Genomic DNA, 19320 nt, shown 5'->3' with positions numbered 1-19320 from the left:
ATAAGCATTTTTTTCTATGATAATCTTAAGACCTACCCAAGGTTGGTAACTAAATTTCCAACTTGTACCAAGTCCACTGTGTGCTTTAGCTAAGTGTAATTTGGAAAGCAAGGTTGATGGGGGAAAGAAATCATGTAACTTAACATCACACTTTGCCTGGTGAAAAAGAAACGGGTCCTAAATTTGTAAAATGTATGTCCTTTGGTGTCAAAGGCCAGAATATAGTGAGAAAGCCAAGGGTCAAAATATAAGTGAGAAATATAAGACACATGCATGCATACTTACACATAGTCTTTTCCAGAACCACAACACTTAAAGCTAGAAGGAAAGAGAAATAAATATGTAGGGATGTGTGCATGTGTGTATTTTTGGCATTACTAGGGTTTCAATTTAGTGCCTCACACTTGCTAGACAGGTGCTACTCAAACTAACACATTTAAAACAGTGGGTCAGGTTTTTGTGGTAGAAATAACCAGTCATTACTGTGGTAATCTTCAAAATAACTGAAAAGTTTTGCACCAAAGAAATAAGCTCAGAGATGGTAAGAAATTTCCTAGTCACATGGCTTTTAAGTGGGAATACCAGAAACAGAAATGTAAACTGTCAAGATTCCAGAGTCTTAGACATCATCCCTTACATTAATCTTGATTCAGAAAAGTATATCTCTGAACCCCGTAACTCCATTTGAGTTACAATCTGTATTTCTTAGAACTCAGTCTTTATTGGGCTATCACACACCTGTTGCCCATGTTACAGACTGTTGCCTAACAACTCCATAAACAGTGGCCTTTCAGTTCCTAAACATGTGAAGCCAATCAAGTCAGGATCCTGCACAAATGTGCTAACCCTAGTAGAGTAAACCTTCAGTTACACAGGTTTTAAGCACCTTTACATGACAATTTTTATTTTATTTTGTTTTTCTCAGATGCTTTGCTTTTTCTGCATCTATTGAGATCATCTTATTGCTGCCTGAAACTTAATAATTGTATTGCTTTTCTGATGTCAAAGCATTCATAGTTCTTCTTTTAGTAAGTAGCTGTATTCATCAAAGGAACACAAAGCCCAGACAATGAGAAGGAGCAGCCTCCTATCTCTCTCTAGCTCAGCAATGTCTATGATGTGGTTTTTGAACAATCAGCACAACTTGCTTAGTAAAACTATATAGGATTGCTGACATTTTTAACTTAATTTTTGGAGAAAGTAATTGTAGATTCACACCCAGATCTCTGGTACCCTTAGGTTCCCCCAGTGGAACATCTTATAAAACTAAGGGGAAATATCACAAGGGTATCAATATCAATACAATCAAACCATCACATACTTTACTCATGTTTCTCCACTTTTACTTGTGTTTGTGCGCATATGGGTATTGGGGGAGGGATACACTCAGTTCTACACAACTTTATCCCAGGAACAGGATTGTGGGAGGTTTTAATGTCTATCCCACAGGTATAGTGACTCCTGCCTGTAACCCCAGACACTCAGGATCCAGAGGTTTGCAGCTCAAAATCTTAATATACTTACTATACAGTTTTTTCAGTCTCACATTATCTGTTATAAAGTCTGCAAGATATATACATGCCAATTAACACAAATAGGAATTCTTCTTTTGACCATTACTATACTACTGTACACTCAAGTTGTATGCAAGTTTTAAACTATTTTAAGTAAGTCTTCGACACATTTGTAAAGTGTTTCTTAAGCTAAAATCACTTCCTTTGGACAGATCTGCAGAGGTAAAAGTACTGGAAAAGAAGTTCATTCACATCTTCCACTTTCAGTGTCACCCAGTCCCTGAAAGAATCTTCCATCAACATAATGGGGGTCCAAATAGGCAAAGATGAAGTAAAACTCTCCCTCTTTGCAGATGACATGATCTTGTTTTTAAAGTACGCCACGGACTCCACGCCCAAGTTACTCGAGATGATTCAAAACTTTGTTAAAATAGCAGCGTATAAAATTAACCCTCAAAAATCAATGGCTTTCCTGTATGCCAATAATGAGAAGAGCACAGCTGAAATCAGGAAAGCAACTCCTTTTGTCATAGCCCCACCAAAAAAAAACCCTACAAATTAACTTAACAAAGAAGTGAAGGACCTTTATGATGAAAACTTTAAAAATCTGAAAAAGAAATTAAAGCAGAACTACGGAAGTGGAAAAACCTACCATGTTCCTGGATATGAAGGTTTAACATCGTGAAAATGGTAATACTGCCAAAAGCTATCTACAAATTCAATGCAATACCTATCAATATCCCAACCTCATTCTTCAATGAGATAGAAGAAGCAATCCAAAATTCATATGGAATAATAAAAGACCTTGAATAGCAAAAATAATCCTTAGCAGAAAGAACAGTGTTAGAGGACTAACAATACAGACTTCAAACTCTACTACAAGGCCATAGTAATCAAAACAGCTTGGTACTGCCACAATAACAGACTTGAAGACCAACTGAATAAAACCGAAGACCCAAAAATGAACCCACAGATATATAGCTACCTAATCTTCAATAAGGGAGCCAAAAAATAGAATGGAAGAAAGACAGCCTCTTCAGTAAATGGTGCTGGAAAAAGTGGTTAAATACCTGTAGAAAACTAAAGCTAGATCCTATATATCATCCTGCACCAGAATCAACTCCTACTAGATCAAAGACCTCGAAGTAAAAGCAGACACCCTGAAAACATTACAGGAAGGGAGAGGAGAAACTCTAGGGCTCCTTGGCACAGGCCGAAATTTTATTAATAAAGACCCAGAAACACAACAAATCAAAGAAATGGGACTTCATGAAAGTGCAGAGCTTCTGCATGGTAAAGCACATAGCTAGTAAGATCAATAGAGATCCCCTGGACTGGGAGAAGATCTTCACTAGCTTTACAACAGACAAGGGCCTCTTATCTAAAATATACTTAGAACTCAAAAAATTAAATACTTCAAAAACAAATCCTCAAAGAAACAACTGCCCCATTGATAATTGGGCTATAGACTTAAAGAGACTTCTCTGAAGAGGAAGTAAGAATGGCCAATAGACACATGATGAAATGCTCAACTTCTCTGGCCATAAAAGAAATGCAAATTGAAACAGCATTGAGATTCCACCTCACCCCAGTTAGAATGGCTGTAATCAAGAAATCTAATAACAACAGATGCTGGAGGGGATGTGGCAAAAAGAAAACCCTACTGCATTGTTGGTGGGAGTATAAATTTGTCAACCACTCTGGAAAGCAGTATGGAGGTTCCTCAAAAGATTCCACATAGAGCTCCCCTATGACCCAGCAATCACACTTTTGGGCATTTACCCAAATGAAAACAAACAAGGCAATACTAAACCTACCAGCACAACTATGTTTATTGCAGCATTATTTACCATAGCTAAGATATGGAACCAACTCAGATGCCCCTCAGTAGATGAATGGATCAAGAAAATGTGATATATATATATATGTACATATAGATATATATAGATATATAAATATATATAAAATGGAATTCTATGCTTCCATCAGAAAGAACAACACGGCCCATTTGTTAGGAAACAGACTTGGAAAAAAATCATATTAAGTGAAGTAAGCCAGTCCCAAAGAAATTTAGGTCCCATGGTTTCCCTTATTTGTAATAACTAGTATACATATAGGATAATCTTATCAGATGAGCTGAAAAGCTCAAAAGCTATGTACATATGTCCATATAAGATGATGCTACGTGAACTGGACCCCAAGATATGGGCACAAGAAGTCTGTCTTTATTGTTATTGTCTTAAATGTACCATGTGATTTATTTTTTATTTGTTTCCTTTGTATGTTCTTCCCCTCTGGCATATCCCCTGTTATCACTGTACTTGATTTTGGTACCCTGCATCTTGTATATACATTTGTCTAATCTGGGGAAGAGAAGGGGAATGACAAAACTTGGAAACAAGGACACATTTTAACAATGATACCCACAGGACAGTATACTGGAAAGGAACTTTACAACTTCAGGTAGCAGTGTGGGGGACGGGGGTGGGGAGGAGTGGGGGAGGTGGGGGAGGCAAGGATAGTGGGACAACAACAAGGGAAGGGGTAAAAATGATCAACAAGTAATGTACTCATTGCCTTACTCATGTAACTGTAAACTCTCTCTACAGCATCTTTACAATAAAATAAATTTTTTAAAAAAAGAACGTTCCATCAGCCTGAAGTGATAAATGATGTCTTTTCTCACATCACCCACTTTTAGAGAACTATTAAACATCTGCTCAATATCTCAGCACAGAACAAGTCTGCCCCAATGTAGGGAAAAGCTCTAGTAATGCAAACGCAGGCTCTGTTACATATATTTGTAAGTTAGTGTTCATCAGATGACCCAGGTAGTATATATGCCAAGTCCTTTCTCTTTAGAGAAAGAGAAAGCAGGTATATAACTTGCATATGACATAGTGAATGAATATGCCACTTGCTAAATAACTCCAACCTACTTTATCTCACATATGCCTAAGAACTTACTTTAGGATAGTCCATCTTGTAGGTGAGAAAACCGAGCCATGGGATGTTTGGAAACATTAGGATTATATAGTGGGTGCATTCTAACCCAAGCTAGCCTAGCTCCAGAGCCCAGGTTCTGCTCCATGCTACCAGAGCCAGTTCATACATTCTCATTTGTGCTTGGCCCACAACTCCTAGCAGGCCCCAGTGATGAAGAAGGAAGCAAATGGAGGCACCCACTCCCGGACCCACTGTGGAAGTAGAGGTACAAGCCAGAAACCTAGGGAGGAGTCTGACATACTTCCTAAGACTATGCCTAAAAATGCCTCCCAAATAACATCAGGAAGTCATGTTGTCTTCTATCTAGAATGAAAGTAAACTCTAGCAAACCAACTGGTCATAATACATTGGCTTATATTAGAAAATGCACCCATTAGGTCATGAATAGGACGAGCAATGTGATCCATCCTAGTACACAATTTAGTGCAACTGAACAGACAGCCATCAGCCATCAGAAAGGACTCACCTTTCCACACTGTGAATCAATTCCTAGCTTTAATAAACAAATCAGAAGCATTTCTCTTTAAAATGGGGTATTCTCAATAAACACATATGGTTGTTATTTGTTATTTAACAAAATAAATAAAGGTAAATCTTAAAAGGAAAAAACAAGAAGTATTTGATTGGGAAGAAACATAAATATTAAAACCAAGAAGTTCCTCTAGTTCAACTCCACCATTTTAGAGATGATCCCATAGAGGTTTGTTCTTACCTGCAAAGTTTCACCTGACTCTGCATTAAAATGCTGTAACTTTAGTTTCTCTTAATAACAAATTGTAGAAAAGTATGTTTAACTTTCCCCACTTTTTGTAAGACCTCAAAAATATTTTCCTTTAATAATTGCATTATATACATTCACATACCAATATAGATATATATGTACATATCTTATTTTATGTTGTAAGATTAAATTCCATTAATTGCACATGCTGTTTCAGTGCTGTTTGTAGTTAATATACTTGTGTAATCATAAGAAAAATAAACATCAAAATGCTTTGTAAAGGGAATAGTAACTGCATCTTTGCAATAATTTCACAAACAGAGTCAACCATTGAGGAAAGAACTGTTAAGAACATGTCTGGGCTTTAATAACATTTTTCCATAGCTCAGAGTCCTCGCCACAAATTAACCACCCATCACACATCACACCTCACACTGCTGGTTAGACATTCACTGAAGAAGCCACCAAAGACTTCAAGGTTACTCCCTTTTGCCTGCCCAGAGACATGTGAGAAAAAGAGAAACATCCACATCCTGATTTTCACATTCCTATTCACAAGCCTTGTTGCTAACGTTAATTCTGTTCTGAAATAGACTTGTCAAAATGTGATTAAGATTTCTCAATAGTATGAGCTGAAGCTCCAAATAGCTAAAAGGAGTAATTCCATGCATTCCCACCTCCCCCTCCCTCCCAATTAAATTACTCCATATGGGTCCTCGGCCCCTTCCACTAGATGTCCAAGAGCAAGCACACTGGCATGTACATAACACAGATCATTCTGGACTCTCAAGCCAGCTAAGAAAGAGCAAGGAAGGAAGAATACACACTGCTGGTGTACTGGGACTTCTCATCTGGCTCTTGTTTACACTTTCCATCATCCTTGCCTAGACAATGAGGCTGGGTCAGGAAGAGTCAAAGCTGGCCAGGTGGCCCAAGACCACCAAGGCCCTCCCAGAACACTGCCATCGATAGCCACAGTAAAACTGATGGACTAAGAATACCCATCAACCCCACACTCCAGCCCTTGAGTACCTGTATTTGATGACTCACTAACAGCAGTGGTTGACCTAGCCTGTGCCCTGGACCCAGCCCTGTGTGTGGTTCAAGGGTATGGAGACACCACCCCTCCATTCAGACAGAGTCAGTGTTGATGGGAGAGAGGTCATGGAGGTAAGAGACTTTAAGTAACATCTTACTATGGGTCCCCCACTTCATAGCCAAGAAAACAGAGGCCAAGGAGCTAGGCATGTGGCACATGCCTGTAAAAGCAGCTACCTAGAATGCAGAGATGTGGTTCAAGTTCAACCAGACTTGAGTTTCAAGACTAAAACTTAAACTTTCCCACTTCCCAAACCCAAACCCTTTGTGCTCTAACCCCAGCCACTCCTGAGAGCTCTAGAAGTGATATGGGATAGTACATAATGAGGGGGTAACCCATGTCATCTAGACCAGTGATTTCCAAGTGTGATTTGACTCATTAAAATCGTCAGAGATGCTTTATTAAAAAAAATACAAATTACCCATCCCCACCCCCATTCAAAGCCTCTCATGGCATAGCTCAGAGGTGAGGTCCTGAGTCCTGTAGCTATGCATACCTGCAGTGGTTCTGACCATCAGTCGGCTTCCTACATATAGAAATAAACATTTGGGTTCTGGAGCTGTCATGGAAAGCGAGCTGAAGTTTAGACTTCACTGATAGAATTTCAAAGGAGAAATTCTAAAGAGGTAGCTATGTACAAGCAGGGCTCCTAACAGTGACACCAGCAAGCCAAAGCGTGAGACACAGTAAGGGGTGACCAAGCCAGTAACCAGGAAAGAGCACTGATAAAGAACAGTTTATGACTCTCACTAAAGCATGATAACAGGACATACAGATATTTCTAGACCATAGGTGTCATGATCAGTGTAGTAGAGAACATAGCAAAGAGCAGACTAGCTTCTGGGCTAGGAATGGCTACTACTCAGTGATGGACAGATGCATAAGCTGGAAGATCCACCAAATACAAAAATAAGTAAATGTGAAACACACTGGAAGAAAAGCTATCTGGTTGTCTAGAACACAAGCCCCAGGTAGGCCAGAAGGGTTTACTGGTTTGCCAGCACTGCATCCCAGTATAAAAAAGGACAATTCAGATTTAGACCCAGACAGTCATAGGTGTGAACCAAGTCAAATGAGTTAAGGATTTCTCCTAGACTTCCCTCTAAAGGACTCTAATGAAAATAACAGTCCTGAGACACTTGACCAAATGTGAAGTAAGAGTAGCTTGTTTTCAGCAAAGGTCATCTTCCTGACTTCTTGTTTTTCTCTGAGATTTTGTAGGAGCTTCTAGTCTACAAAAGAAGTAGATGATTTTGAGTTACCAAAACAAACTGTTGATAAAATGACAGCTTTTTTTCCTGCTTTGGGAAGAAGAAAATGATGGGTGGGATCCTTTAGTTTGGTTGTTTTGGCAATAGAAGAAGAAAATCTCGTGAGAAACTAAATTCAGAGGCATTCCTCCTAAGACTTATTGGGTCACAGCCAGCAGGCAGGCCAACAGCGCAGACTTGATGGGACTCCCTATAAACCTTAATGACAGAGCTGGTCATGCACTGTGTGTCTGGGCCAGCCAGAGGCAGAACCAACCCAAGAGGCCTTTAAGCTACCCTCTAGATGAACAATCAGGCTTCCAGGGCTTCTGGTAACTTGAAAAGTAGCTCAGGGAAAACCTTAGCTGGTTTTGTTTTTTTTCATTCTTTCCAAATGAATGATTGTCCAAGGCACCACCTGAATGACCATGTTACAGGGGGATTCCCCTGACAGACTGTCCCTTGAAAGCTTGGTACCATCACATGAGGTACACTAGCCTGATCTGAACATGGCATAATATATACTTGTATCAAAACTCCACAGGGGAGCCAAGTGCTAGTAGCTCATGACTGTAATCCTGCCTACTCAGCAAGCTGAGAAATGAGGATTACAGTTCAAAGTCAGCCAGGGCAGAAAAGTCAGTGAGACCTTGATCTCCAATTAACCAGCAAAGAGCCAGAAGTGGAGTTGTGACTCAAGTCAGAGCAACAACCTTGAGTAAAAATGTCAAACAAGAGAATGAAGCCCTGAATTCAAGCCTCAGTTTGGCACAAGCACATGAAATGATTATACATAAAATATATAGAATAATATTTATTATGTAATATATATTATGTATTATATTTACACATTATATTTATAACAGTATATATGTAATCACATTATCCATAAATATGTACAATATTTTCAATAGGTTTAAAAAACAAAACAGATATACCAGGTTCCGGGACTATGAGTTGAAAGATATGGACAGATTTCCTCTTGGACACCATCTTCTGCAAATCAGAGTTTCTAAGAATTTTCCTTTTTAAATGCCATCTATCTACGGCTAATATCCAACAAAAAATAAAGAGCTCTGGTTCCTACCAAACTAATTTGTATCACTACAACAGTGCAAATAGATGCTTTTCAAAGAGCTGCAAGGTTTTACGATTTCAATGTCTTTTCCTCTTGTAATGCAAACTTTCCAGAGCCTGCCTTTCATAATGTCCTTCCAAGTAATGCATGGCTCCAAATGACTTGACAGATTTTTTTCATTTATAGACATCTAAGCATGTTTATAAAATTCCACTACTTCAAAATGCTTCCTTTTCTCAAACATATTTCCAGTTTCAAATTATGTGTTTATAGCAGTCTGCAATATATTATTTCTAAAGATAAACAAGTCATGAAACAAATGGACAGAAAAACTAGCAGCAGCATATCTCTACTGCCACACGCAGACATCCTTTGCTGAGCTGTTTCCCACAATGAAAGCCCTAACCTGCCTGTAGAAGGCATGAATGGACCACTGGGAATAGGCTTTCCCTGCTCTCTGCATCCAAGAGAGAAGGACTACTAGTTCCTTTCAGACACCTTTGACTTAGTCCCTTAGAACCACCCCAACCTCCACTCCCATTCCCACCGGCCCTGCTAAATACAAAATTGCAGATATTTTCCTTTTTTTTTTTTCCTTTGAAAAAGCCTCTGGCTCCGACAATGATTACTTCTAAATCCTAGGACACAGTTGTAGTTTCCAAATTAAAAGGCAAAATTCTGAAAATAATGTTTTATGGCAGCTAAACTTCTAAAAATTAAGTCTTTCAAGTCTGTTTCTATTAATGCCCTGCTAACATGAAACATTCAAGAGGCTGAGGGATGATTTAAAGAGACCATTAGCCATTCTGAGCCTGTGAAACAGTTTCTACTGAGAAAAACTGACTCACCACTGAACAAAGGCTGTATAGGAGGATATCCAAGTTGATATCTTGAAAATATCTCACCAAGATAGCACCAATGGCTGGTGGCTCACACCTGTAATCCTAGCTACTCGGGATGAGATCTTAAGTTTGAAACCAGAAGTCCTCCGGTAACAGGTCCATGAGACTCTTACCTACAGTTAACCACCCAAAAAGCCAGAAGTGGAAATGTGGCTCAGGGGCTAGCTTGAAGCACAAAAGCTCAGAGACAGGGCTCCTGACCCTGTGTTAAAGCCCCAGAACCAGCACAGAAGCAAGCAAGTAAGCATGCTTGTGTGTGTGTGTGTGTGTGTATGTGTGTGTGTGTGTGTGTGCGCGCAGGCACACACACACACACACACACACACACACACACACACACACACACACACACTAATCACACTTGCAGGGGATATCCAGTGGTTCAAAACTGCCTGCCCACAAACAAGCTGTTCACTGGAGAAACACTGGATTCTGATTCAAATTGACAACTAGTAAACACTAAAGATCTGGATTTCAGGGAAAAGCTCTCACTGGGGAGGCCACCTACAGTTGAGCAAGACCTTTCCTTAAGGAGAACTGTCAGATTTATGCAAAAACTCCAAAGGCTTTTTTCTCCACAGTCCCAAAACGGTCGTATTTCCTAGCAAAGTTCTAAACAGGAATAGGGGGAGGAGTGGATTTCCCCTTCCCTGTTCAGCTTTTTGGCCAAGCTTCTCTTAACTACATGAGGTTGTCCTTTTGCCCTGTATTGCAACAAAGATGAACAAGGATGTTTGTTTGTTTGTTTCTGAAATAAACAGAGAATCATTTCCCTTGTGTGTACAACGTGCCAAAGTTCATAACTAGCTGGGGGACTGCTGCTAATTGCAACAGATTCAACCATCATTTGCCACTGAGAAATACTGATAAGGTTCACAGTTGCATTTTACAATGGGAGTGCCCAATTCCTTATCTACTTACAAGTTTCCCATTCTCCATGCTCTGACCTCAACTAACTTATAGGGTGGGAGAATCCCCCCCACCGAAGACACCAAAGATGTTTCCCAGTTTCAAGGGTTTAGGAGAATTGGGGGACGCGCTCACCACAATATGACACACACGAAGATGATATACAGTGATTTGTTTTGGAAGCAACCGTTCAATTAATTAGAAATGGGCACATTACTAGGCGGCAGAGGAGGAAGTCCTTGGGAACTACAGAAGGCAGAAAGGGTCACCGGCCCTGACCAGAGGGTGATAGGGGAGTTGGGACGGGAGTGGGGGGGAGAGGAGGAGAGCTGCAGATCGAAGCCATCCAAGGATTCCCACCCAGGAGATCCAGAACTCCAGGCACCCAGCACCCAGGCAAGGGCAGCCAAAGAAACCGGGAGGCCGGGGACGCAGTTTCCATTAGAGGGCGCTCACTGGGTAATGCAACGAAACCAGCTCCAAACCCAGAAAAGCAATCCAAAGGAAAAATCAAGTTTCCACTGCCAGACAGGGGGAGGATGCTGGAGGCTGCCGCCAGCCCTGCCTGCCGGGCCTGGGCCTGAGAGCTAGGAAGAGAGCAAACAGAAGGAAAGCCTCGACCCCCGCAGGCCCACGCCACCCGGGGCCGAGCTCCGTGTCACACGCATCCTTCGGCACTCCAGTGCAGCCCGGATTAAAATGTCGTCTCCCCCTGCCCCATCTCCACAAGGCTCAGGACGCCCTCCGGGGGGGAGGAGGAGGAAGTCTCGGAGGACTAGGATTCCAGCAGCCAGCACCCTGACATTTTCGGGGGTGCGTCTGTGTCCCCCGCGGGACTGCTGGACGGCGTCTCCACGGAGGAGAACGGGTACCTCGCCCCAGTCGCCGCGGGGAGCATCGAACAAAAGAACTTTCACCAACTTTTCTCTCCGGACCTTGGCGGGTCTCTGAAATGGGAGCTCAGAATCCCCAAACTTGCACTCGGGAGAGTTGGAAAAGAGGAGGGGAAGGGAGGACGGGTTCCCTTCTCCACGCCCAAAGTTTCCAGGTCATCCCAAGGGCTGGCGGAGCGCGCGCGCGGAGCGCACCGGATCCCCTGCGGAGCCTAGCGTTGCTCGGGTCGCCAGACAGCGGTTCCCTCGGGTCCAGCAAAAGACTCCCCCGAAAGTGAGGAAGTTAGGGGTGACTTGGGCAAGACTACTACTCTTAAGTGTGCACCCCCCATCCCTAGAGACCATGGAGCCCCCCCCCCAGCAATCCACGCTTTTCTGCGGGAAGAGAAGGGACAGCGGGGAAAGGGGGTGGAAGAGAGATCGCGTTTGTCCTAGACGATCCACACACACACACACCCGCCGCCCCTCCATCTGATCACTCAGGTGGAGCTCCCCGATTTCCCCCACCCGCTGCCGGGGGATCCCCCGCTCTGCGCGCGTGCCCCCGCCTGGACTCCACTCACCGACTCGGCCGACACGAAGGCCACCAAGCCCAAGGTGAGGAGGATCCACGCGCGCTGCATATTCCCGGGGACCAGCTGCTCGCCGGCGCTGCGGGCGAAGTGGGCGAAGGGAAGATTCAGTCCTGCGCTCGGCGCGGGCCGCCTCGAGGGAACGGAGAGCCGAGCCGCCGCCGCAGCAAGCGCGGCTCCCGGGCTCCGGGCTGCGGGGTTTGAGGGGCGCTCGCTTTCTCCTGCGCCTGCTCCCGCCGCCCGCGCAGCGCCCCGGGGAACGCGGCGCCTTTTTCCCCTTTCTTTCTTTCTTTTTTCACTTGTTGGCTTTCTGCGCTTCCCGACGCCGAGTTGGGGCTCCCGAGAGGTTGCTCTTCCCCGGAGCAAGCTTCTTGATCGGCCGGATTGTGACTCCTCCGCGAATCCCTCCCCGGGTGAGGGATTCAGTTCGGGGATTTTTTTTTCTTTTCTTTTTTAAGGAACACAGTTCAGTGGCTGGAAATGGAGCTGCGGCTTGAAGTTTGCGGGCGGAGCAGCGGGGGCGCGTGCGGTGCGGGGCCGGAGCTCCCGGAGTATCTGGAGAGCTGCGCCTCGGAGCCCGGCTAGTGGCTCGCGGGCCGCGCTCCGCCTCCTCCGCACCGCCCCCTCCGGGGCCCGCCTCCTCGGGCTCCCCTCCCTCCTCCCTCCTCCCCTCCCTCTCCCTCCCTGCCTCCCACTCTCCCTCCCTCCCGAGCCAGCCTGGGCAGTCGAGTGACTCCCAGATCAACCCAGGAGAAATTCCTCCCGGATGACAGCCCGATTGGCAGCTCCCGGGACCAGAGGGCGCCCGCGGCTCCGCGCTGTGGCTGCGCCCGCCACGCTCGAGCGCGGGCAGGGGCTCCTTCTCCCGCGTCCTCCTCTTCTGCTTCTTTCTAAAGGGTTGGATCGATCGCGGCAAAGAATCCACGGCAATATGTCGCTTTTGGGAGATTAGGGCCAGTAAGTAGCAAGACACGCGTGGGCGAGTTGAGAGAGAGAGAGAGAGAGAGAGAGAGAGAGAGAGAGAGAGAGAGAGAGAGAGAGAGAGAGAGAGAGAGAAACTTTATAATGTTCAAACGAGGTGAACTGCTCATAAATCACTGGTTTGTGAAAATTGCACTTTAAAATGGGCCGCACACACACACACACTCCTCCCCTCCCTCTCCCTCCTCTAAACCAAGGAAGGGCAGGATGGATCCTATCTACCCAGTATGAGCAGTTCCAAAGCGCATAATTTCATTAAAGACTTGAATGGCATTTCTGCCTCACACACAGTGCATGCCCCAGGGCAATTATTAGGCTCCATTTCCGCATACTGGTGTTCACATTTGGAAGCTACAAATAGGGCAATTTGATGAAAAATTGGCTAGAGACCCTGAATAATAACAAGCTAAAGAGAATTTCAAAGAAAGCAGGGATAAACTCCTTTCTAGCTTGAAGAAAATAATGCACTTGTATTTCTTGCGGTGGAGGAAATATTTGGTGATGAAGTGATGTGTTTGTTGCCTTTGGTATGTTGTGGAATGTGGCAAATGTATGTTCCCCTTCTGGCTTCTCCACCGCCATTTTTCCCTCTCTGACTTGGGGAGTAAATGAATTGTGGATCTGTTTGCTTCTACAGTGCCCATTCCAAGAGACCAAGGGAACTTTCAGTCTTAGTCACCACTGTACTCTCATTTCTGATATGTAAAAACTACACACCAATACCTCTTGAAGAAATTTTGATGGAAAGCTCCATCTACATAAGAGTTGCCAGCCTTAATAGAGCCAGCCAACCACTGACTGAATCTGTGAGTGACAATAAATCTTCATTCCTTTAAACAACAACAACAAGCAAAAAGAGTTGCCAGCCTTTAAGATACATGGCTGTAGACAAAGAAATAGGAGGTCAGGATCATTTTTTAACTCAAGTCTTAGAATAAAACACAGTTATTGGGGCTGGGAAGGTGGCTCAGTGGTAGAGCACTTGCCTTGCATGCATGAGGCCCTGGGTTTGATTCTTCAGCACCACATAAGCAAAAAGAAAAAAGCCAGAAGTGGCACTGTGGCTCAAGTGGTAGAGTGCTAGCCTTGAGCTGAAGAGCTGAGGGATAGCACCCAGGCCCAGAGTTCAGGCTCCACAACCGGACCCAAAATAAATAAATAAATAAATAAATAATAAAACACAGTTATTCCCTAACAGTGAGTTACAATGTCTTAGTAATCTATCACAGTCAGAAAACTCACAGAAGGAAATTTAAAAGGGACAATTATGTTTATCTATGGGCTAATCTAAGACATGAACAACCGAAAAGAAGAAGAACAGAAAAGGGTACATGGAATACAATGGAATATTATGCAGCCATTAGAAAGGACAAAATAATGGCATTCACAGGGAAATGGATGGAACTAGAAAAAATCATGTTGAGTGAGGTAAGCCAAGAGCAAAGAGACAAATGGCAAGTGGTCTCCCTGATATGTGGATGTTAAATCAAAAACATAAAGAGATATGACAAAGTAAATAAGACTCAAGAAACAAGAAGAAGAAGAAGAAGAAGAAGAAGAAGAAGAAGAAGAAGAAGAAGAAGAAGAAGAAGAAGAAGAAGAAGAAGAAGAAGAAGAAGTAGAAGTAGTGGAGGAGGAGGAGGCGGAGGAAGAGGAGGAGGAGGAGGAGGAAGAGGAGGAGGAAGAGGAGGAGGAAGAGGAGGAGAAAAGGGTAAATGGAGAAATGGAGGAGTGCACAAAGAAGGTTAGAAGCAGAAGACTGGAAGTGATAACATTAATGCTTTTCAGAGACAGCTGAGCCAATGAGGATCCCACTTGGGTTTTGGAAGATGAACTATGGCCATATTTGTGAAGATGGATTCTTAGTGTGTTGAATGTTGTGAGATGGGAGTTTTTGAAAGGAGGTTCCAAAAGAAAATGGAAGAACTTCAAACCACTAGATATGATCACTTCTGTCCCCAAGATGGACCTAGTACACTTTCTAACCTTAAGGCAAGGCCACACTCCCACACCTAATTGTTCCCAAAGGTTAGGAATCCATCAAATAGACTCTCAAAACAAAAAATAAGTAATGCCTTCATTTTTACAGTTATGGCTAACGTGGCTCTGAGTCTGCTTGGGCACTGTGATAAAAAAAAAAAAGTGAATGAATGAATGAATGATCAAGCTAGGTGCCCAGAGCTCACACCTATAATCCTAGCTACTCAGGAGACTAAGATCTGAGGATCAGAATTTGAAGCCAGCCCCAAGACGGAAAAGTCCATAAAAGTCCATGAGACTTTTATCTCCAATTAACCACAAAAAGAGCTGTGGTCCAAGTGATAGAGCACTAGCCTTGAGGGAAAAAAAAGCCCTGAGTTTAAGCCCCAATCCTGGCACCAAAGCGGGGGAAATGAGCAGATTCATCACTGGAAGGATGCAGAAGATACACTGCAAACCTGGCACTTATAAGACACTATGAAACTTAGTCTTTAAAGTTAGTATTGCAGCATTGGTACTATATGCAGTACTGGAATTGGTACCATTGTGAGGGTGAGATTCTGTAAGGTATATGTAAACAAACATTTAAGGTTTCATGTTCATATGCATCAACAGGTGTGGCAAGAGGGATCCTGTGATAGTATACAAAACACACAAGATTGGCTATTAATAAGACACGTATAAAGGTAGGGGATAATAATGCATTCTATTGATAGGTATGTGCCTACATTTGCTTACTAAAAGATAAAACACCCACCTGCAGAATCTCAGAAGAGCATGGCATAGTAGTACATGCCTGTAATATCAGCTCTCTGGATGCTAAGGTAGAGGATCGTGAGTTTGAGGTCATCCTGGACTACATAGCAAGATCTTGTCACCACATACAAAACACAGAGGAATCTCTGAAGAAAGTATATGAACTTCACAGACCACAGAGACTTAGAGACAGATAAATCACAAAATAGAAATGAAAGCTACTGAAAGTTTTTAACCTGAGTTGGTACATTGGATTCTGCCCTAATGGCATCTACAATCACATTACAACCATGGAAAGACAGGGGCTTGGTCTCTAGGTTAGCTATCAGCATAGTATACCCTGTAAAAGGCAAATTTGTCACTCCATTGTCTGGGCTGTTCCTACACTTGGGCTGTCATGGGAGATCTAGACTAGAAATCTATTTTTTAGTATCCACACTGACCAAATTCACTTGACAGATGATAGAACCTGGATATAAGAGGAAATCTAGCCAGCCAGCTGTTAATTACCCATTGCTAATAATGGCGATTGAGCTGAGGCCATGAGGAAAATCTCCAGGCAATCCAAAAACCAAAAAATATTTAGCCTCAAACTTTCCACTGTTGGTTTACCGCCACAGTTCTTTGCCAGGGAACTTGGTTCATTTGAGCTTTATAAACTCATAGAGTGCTAATGTTGAACCAAACTGTCTTGTTTCCAACAGGAAAGTCAAGGAACTGAACAATACATAAATTATGCCCTGAATGAGACAGAAGACAAAAAAACATATGCCAGTTTCCCTAAAGATTCTTAAAAGGCTGGCAAAACACCTGTAACCCTAGCTACTCAAGATGCTGAGATCTGAAGATCACAAAAAGCCAGCCCAGGCAGGAAAGTCTCTGAGACTCATATTTCCAATTAACCAGCAAAAACTGAAAATAGAGCTATGACTCAAGTGGTAGAGCACCAACCTTGAGAAAAAAACTAAGGGACAGCACCTAGGTGCTGAGTTCAAGTTCAAAATGGACTACTAGCACCCATACACCCCCCTACACACACAAAAGCTAACAAACTTGACATTCAACAAATGTGTGCCTGACCTGTCATACTTCATCACACTCTAGGTGCTCACTGAGTCGGCATCCAAATTTCCTTGAACCATGATAGAGCAGATACCCTTGTACAGGGGGTTGTAATACATGCCTGTAATCTCAGCAACAGGGAGGCGGAAGAAGAAAGACTACAAATTCAATGCTAGCCTGGGCTAGAGTGAGATACAGTTCCAAAAATATCACAAGCAAAGAGTTGTTCTTAAATCATAAGCCTACAATTAAGATGTATGACAAATTCATCCTAAAATTAGTAATGATGCTTTAAAGAAAAACATTTTTATAAAATGTCATATGTTTAAAATATATCATTCGTCAAACGTTTTCCTAAAGAGATGGATGAATTTAGGAATGCACCAGTTATCTTCAAGTTATTTGAGCTGGGCAGGAAAATTTCATCATGAATAACTTTCTATAAAATAATAGTCCTAGAAAAAATAGATAAAACAGGAATGATGGCACTCACCTGTAATCCAGCCCTTGGAGACAGAGCTAAAAAGGCCAAGAGTGTGAATCCAGCCTGGGCTACATAGTAAAATCTGTCTCACACACAAAAAAAACCCACAACACAAAAAAATGCTTACAAAATAATGATTATATATGTATACACATTTATGTTTTATAATATATTGTTTGAAATATGTACTTATTATGGAATGACTAACTCAAGCTAATTAAAACACACATTTTTTTCTCACAAAGTCACTTTTTTGTAGTAGGAACACTTAAAATCTACTTTTAGTAATTTTAGAGGATGTGATATATTGTTTTCACTGTGGTAACAATAGATCTTCCAAATGTATTCATTTTGCCTAACTGTAAATTTGTCTCAATTGAGTTACTTTCTTTATTCCTGCTCCCTTCCCCCAGTTTTTGGTAACCACTGTTCTATGCTCTACTTCTGAGTTCAACTTTCTTAGGTTCTGCGTAAAAGTGAGATCATCTATTTGTCTTTCTGTATCTGACTCATTTCACTTAACAGAAAGTTGTCCAAATTCATCCATGTTAGAAACAGGCTAGATAGGATTCCTCTGTGTGTGTGTGTGTGTGTGTGTGTGTGTGTGTGTGTGTGTGTGTGTGTGTGTGTGTGTGTGTGTGTGTGTGTGTGTGTGTGTGTGTGTGTATGTGTGTCTATACAGATATTCATCAGCTATTTTTGTTAACCTACTCATCCACTGGTATATGATCATTCTTTTATCATTTTTTATCATTACAGGGCTATTACTTTAATGATAGCCCTAAGTTCCTTCATTCATTATTCTCTATGTGAAGAGTCCTATATACTCCATACTGAATTGTCCCAAACCTCCTTGCTCATAATTGTATAGACCAGGGCTGGAAGTAAGAGGAGGCAATTAATGAATGACAGTCAAGTTAGGTTCCGATTTGGAGACTAGCTTCCATTGCCTTGGAAGTCTTTCAGAGCCAAAGGTTGATCTGCAATGGAAAGAAGGAGACAGGAAAAGATGTGACTCCTGAATAATGTGGGTTTCTGATTTCTTTTTTATTTCCTTTCCTAGACTCTTTTTTGGGGGGAGGGGAGTCCGGTTGTGGGGCCTGAACTCTGGGCCTGGGCACTGTCCCTCAGCTCTTCAGCTCAAGGCTAGTGCTCTACCACTTGAGCCACAGCACCACTTCCGGCTTTTTTCTTTTTGCTTATGTGGTGCTGAGGAATTGGACCCAAGGCCTCATGCATGCAAGGCAATCACTCTACCACTGAGCCACCTTCCCAGCCCATTCTTTCCTAGTCTCTTTTGAGTCCTGGATCAACTTTCTCCCTTTAAGATTTACTGTAAGATATTTACTATAAGATATCTTGGTATCCTTAAGGAAAATTCCTCCTTTTTCCTTAGCTCATTTAAAAGGGCTTCTGTTCTGGTAAACAAATAATCTCAGAAAAATGCTGAGAGAAAAATGAGGCAGAATTGTGATTCCCTGATCATCACTCCAAATACAGAGAATTCTTGCCAGTTAATGTTTGTGAGTCATGGACAGGTAAAGAGCAATCTTGATGAGACAAACTGCTGTTGAAAATATTTACATCTCCAGAACTGCAGAAATCAAAAAATTTTTTTCAAGAAAAAAAGGTGTGTTCTTTAAAGAAAAAGATTTTCCTTATTGAATTATCTTGAGAGAAGTGTTTAACATGTGAGTAAGGTTACAAAGTTGAGCAGAGTATAGATACTTTCCTGAACGAATTGTGTCAATACTGGGATTTCCTACAAGTTAACATCAGAAATGGCTTCACTGAAAATTGATGCTGAAAGATCTAGACATAAAAATCCAGATGTGTAAAGTACCACTATGTTTTTTCAGTTAATAGAATGAGAACAAGTAGGAGACTTGTTAGGTAACAACAAACATCAGGATACTGAATTCAGGATTATCCATTTACAGTTAGGGGCTGTCTGCTCCCCACAGTGGTTAAAGCTTCAGGCTTTAGAAACAGAAGGGCTGGGGCTTGAATCCCAGTTCCACCTCTTACTCACACCTGAGCAGGTCTCTGAACCTAAGCCTCATTCTTTATCTGTGCCATGGATAACTTAGGGTAAATGTGGAGAACGGCTAAG

At 42.4% G+C, this 19320-nt stretch overlaps 1 protein-coding gene across 1 annotated transcript in view; it reads right to left on the bottom strand.

Annotated features, from left to right (window-relative positions):
* Positions 1–19320, bottom strand: part of Sdc2 (syndecan 2) — a 132996-nt gene that overhangs the window by 98773 nt on the left and 14903 nt on the right. Inside the window, exon 3 of the mRNA XM_069991705.1 lies at positions 11936–12392. Within this exon, the coding sequence (XP_069847806.1) occupies positions 11936–12392 (457 nt within the window). The remainder of the gene's footprint in view (positions 1–11935; positions 12393–19320) is intronic.

The sequence above is a fragment of the Dipodomys merriami genome, unplaced genomic scaffold, assembly GCF_024711535.1.
Source record: "Dipodomys merriami isolate MVZ:Mamm:240054 unplaced genomic scaffold, mDipMer1.0.p SCAF_4, whole genome shotgun sequence".
Taxonomy (NCBI): domain Eukaryota; kingdom Metazoa; phylum Chordata; class Mammalia; order Rodentia; family Heteromyidae; genus Dipodomys; species Dipodomys merriami.
The sequence above is the reverse complement of the archived record's forward strand: the minus strand, read 5'-3'. Positions and strand labels throughout refer to the sequence as shown.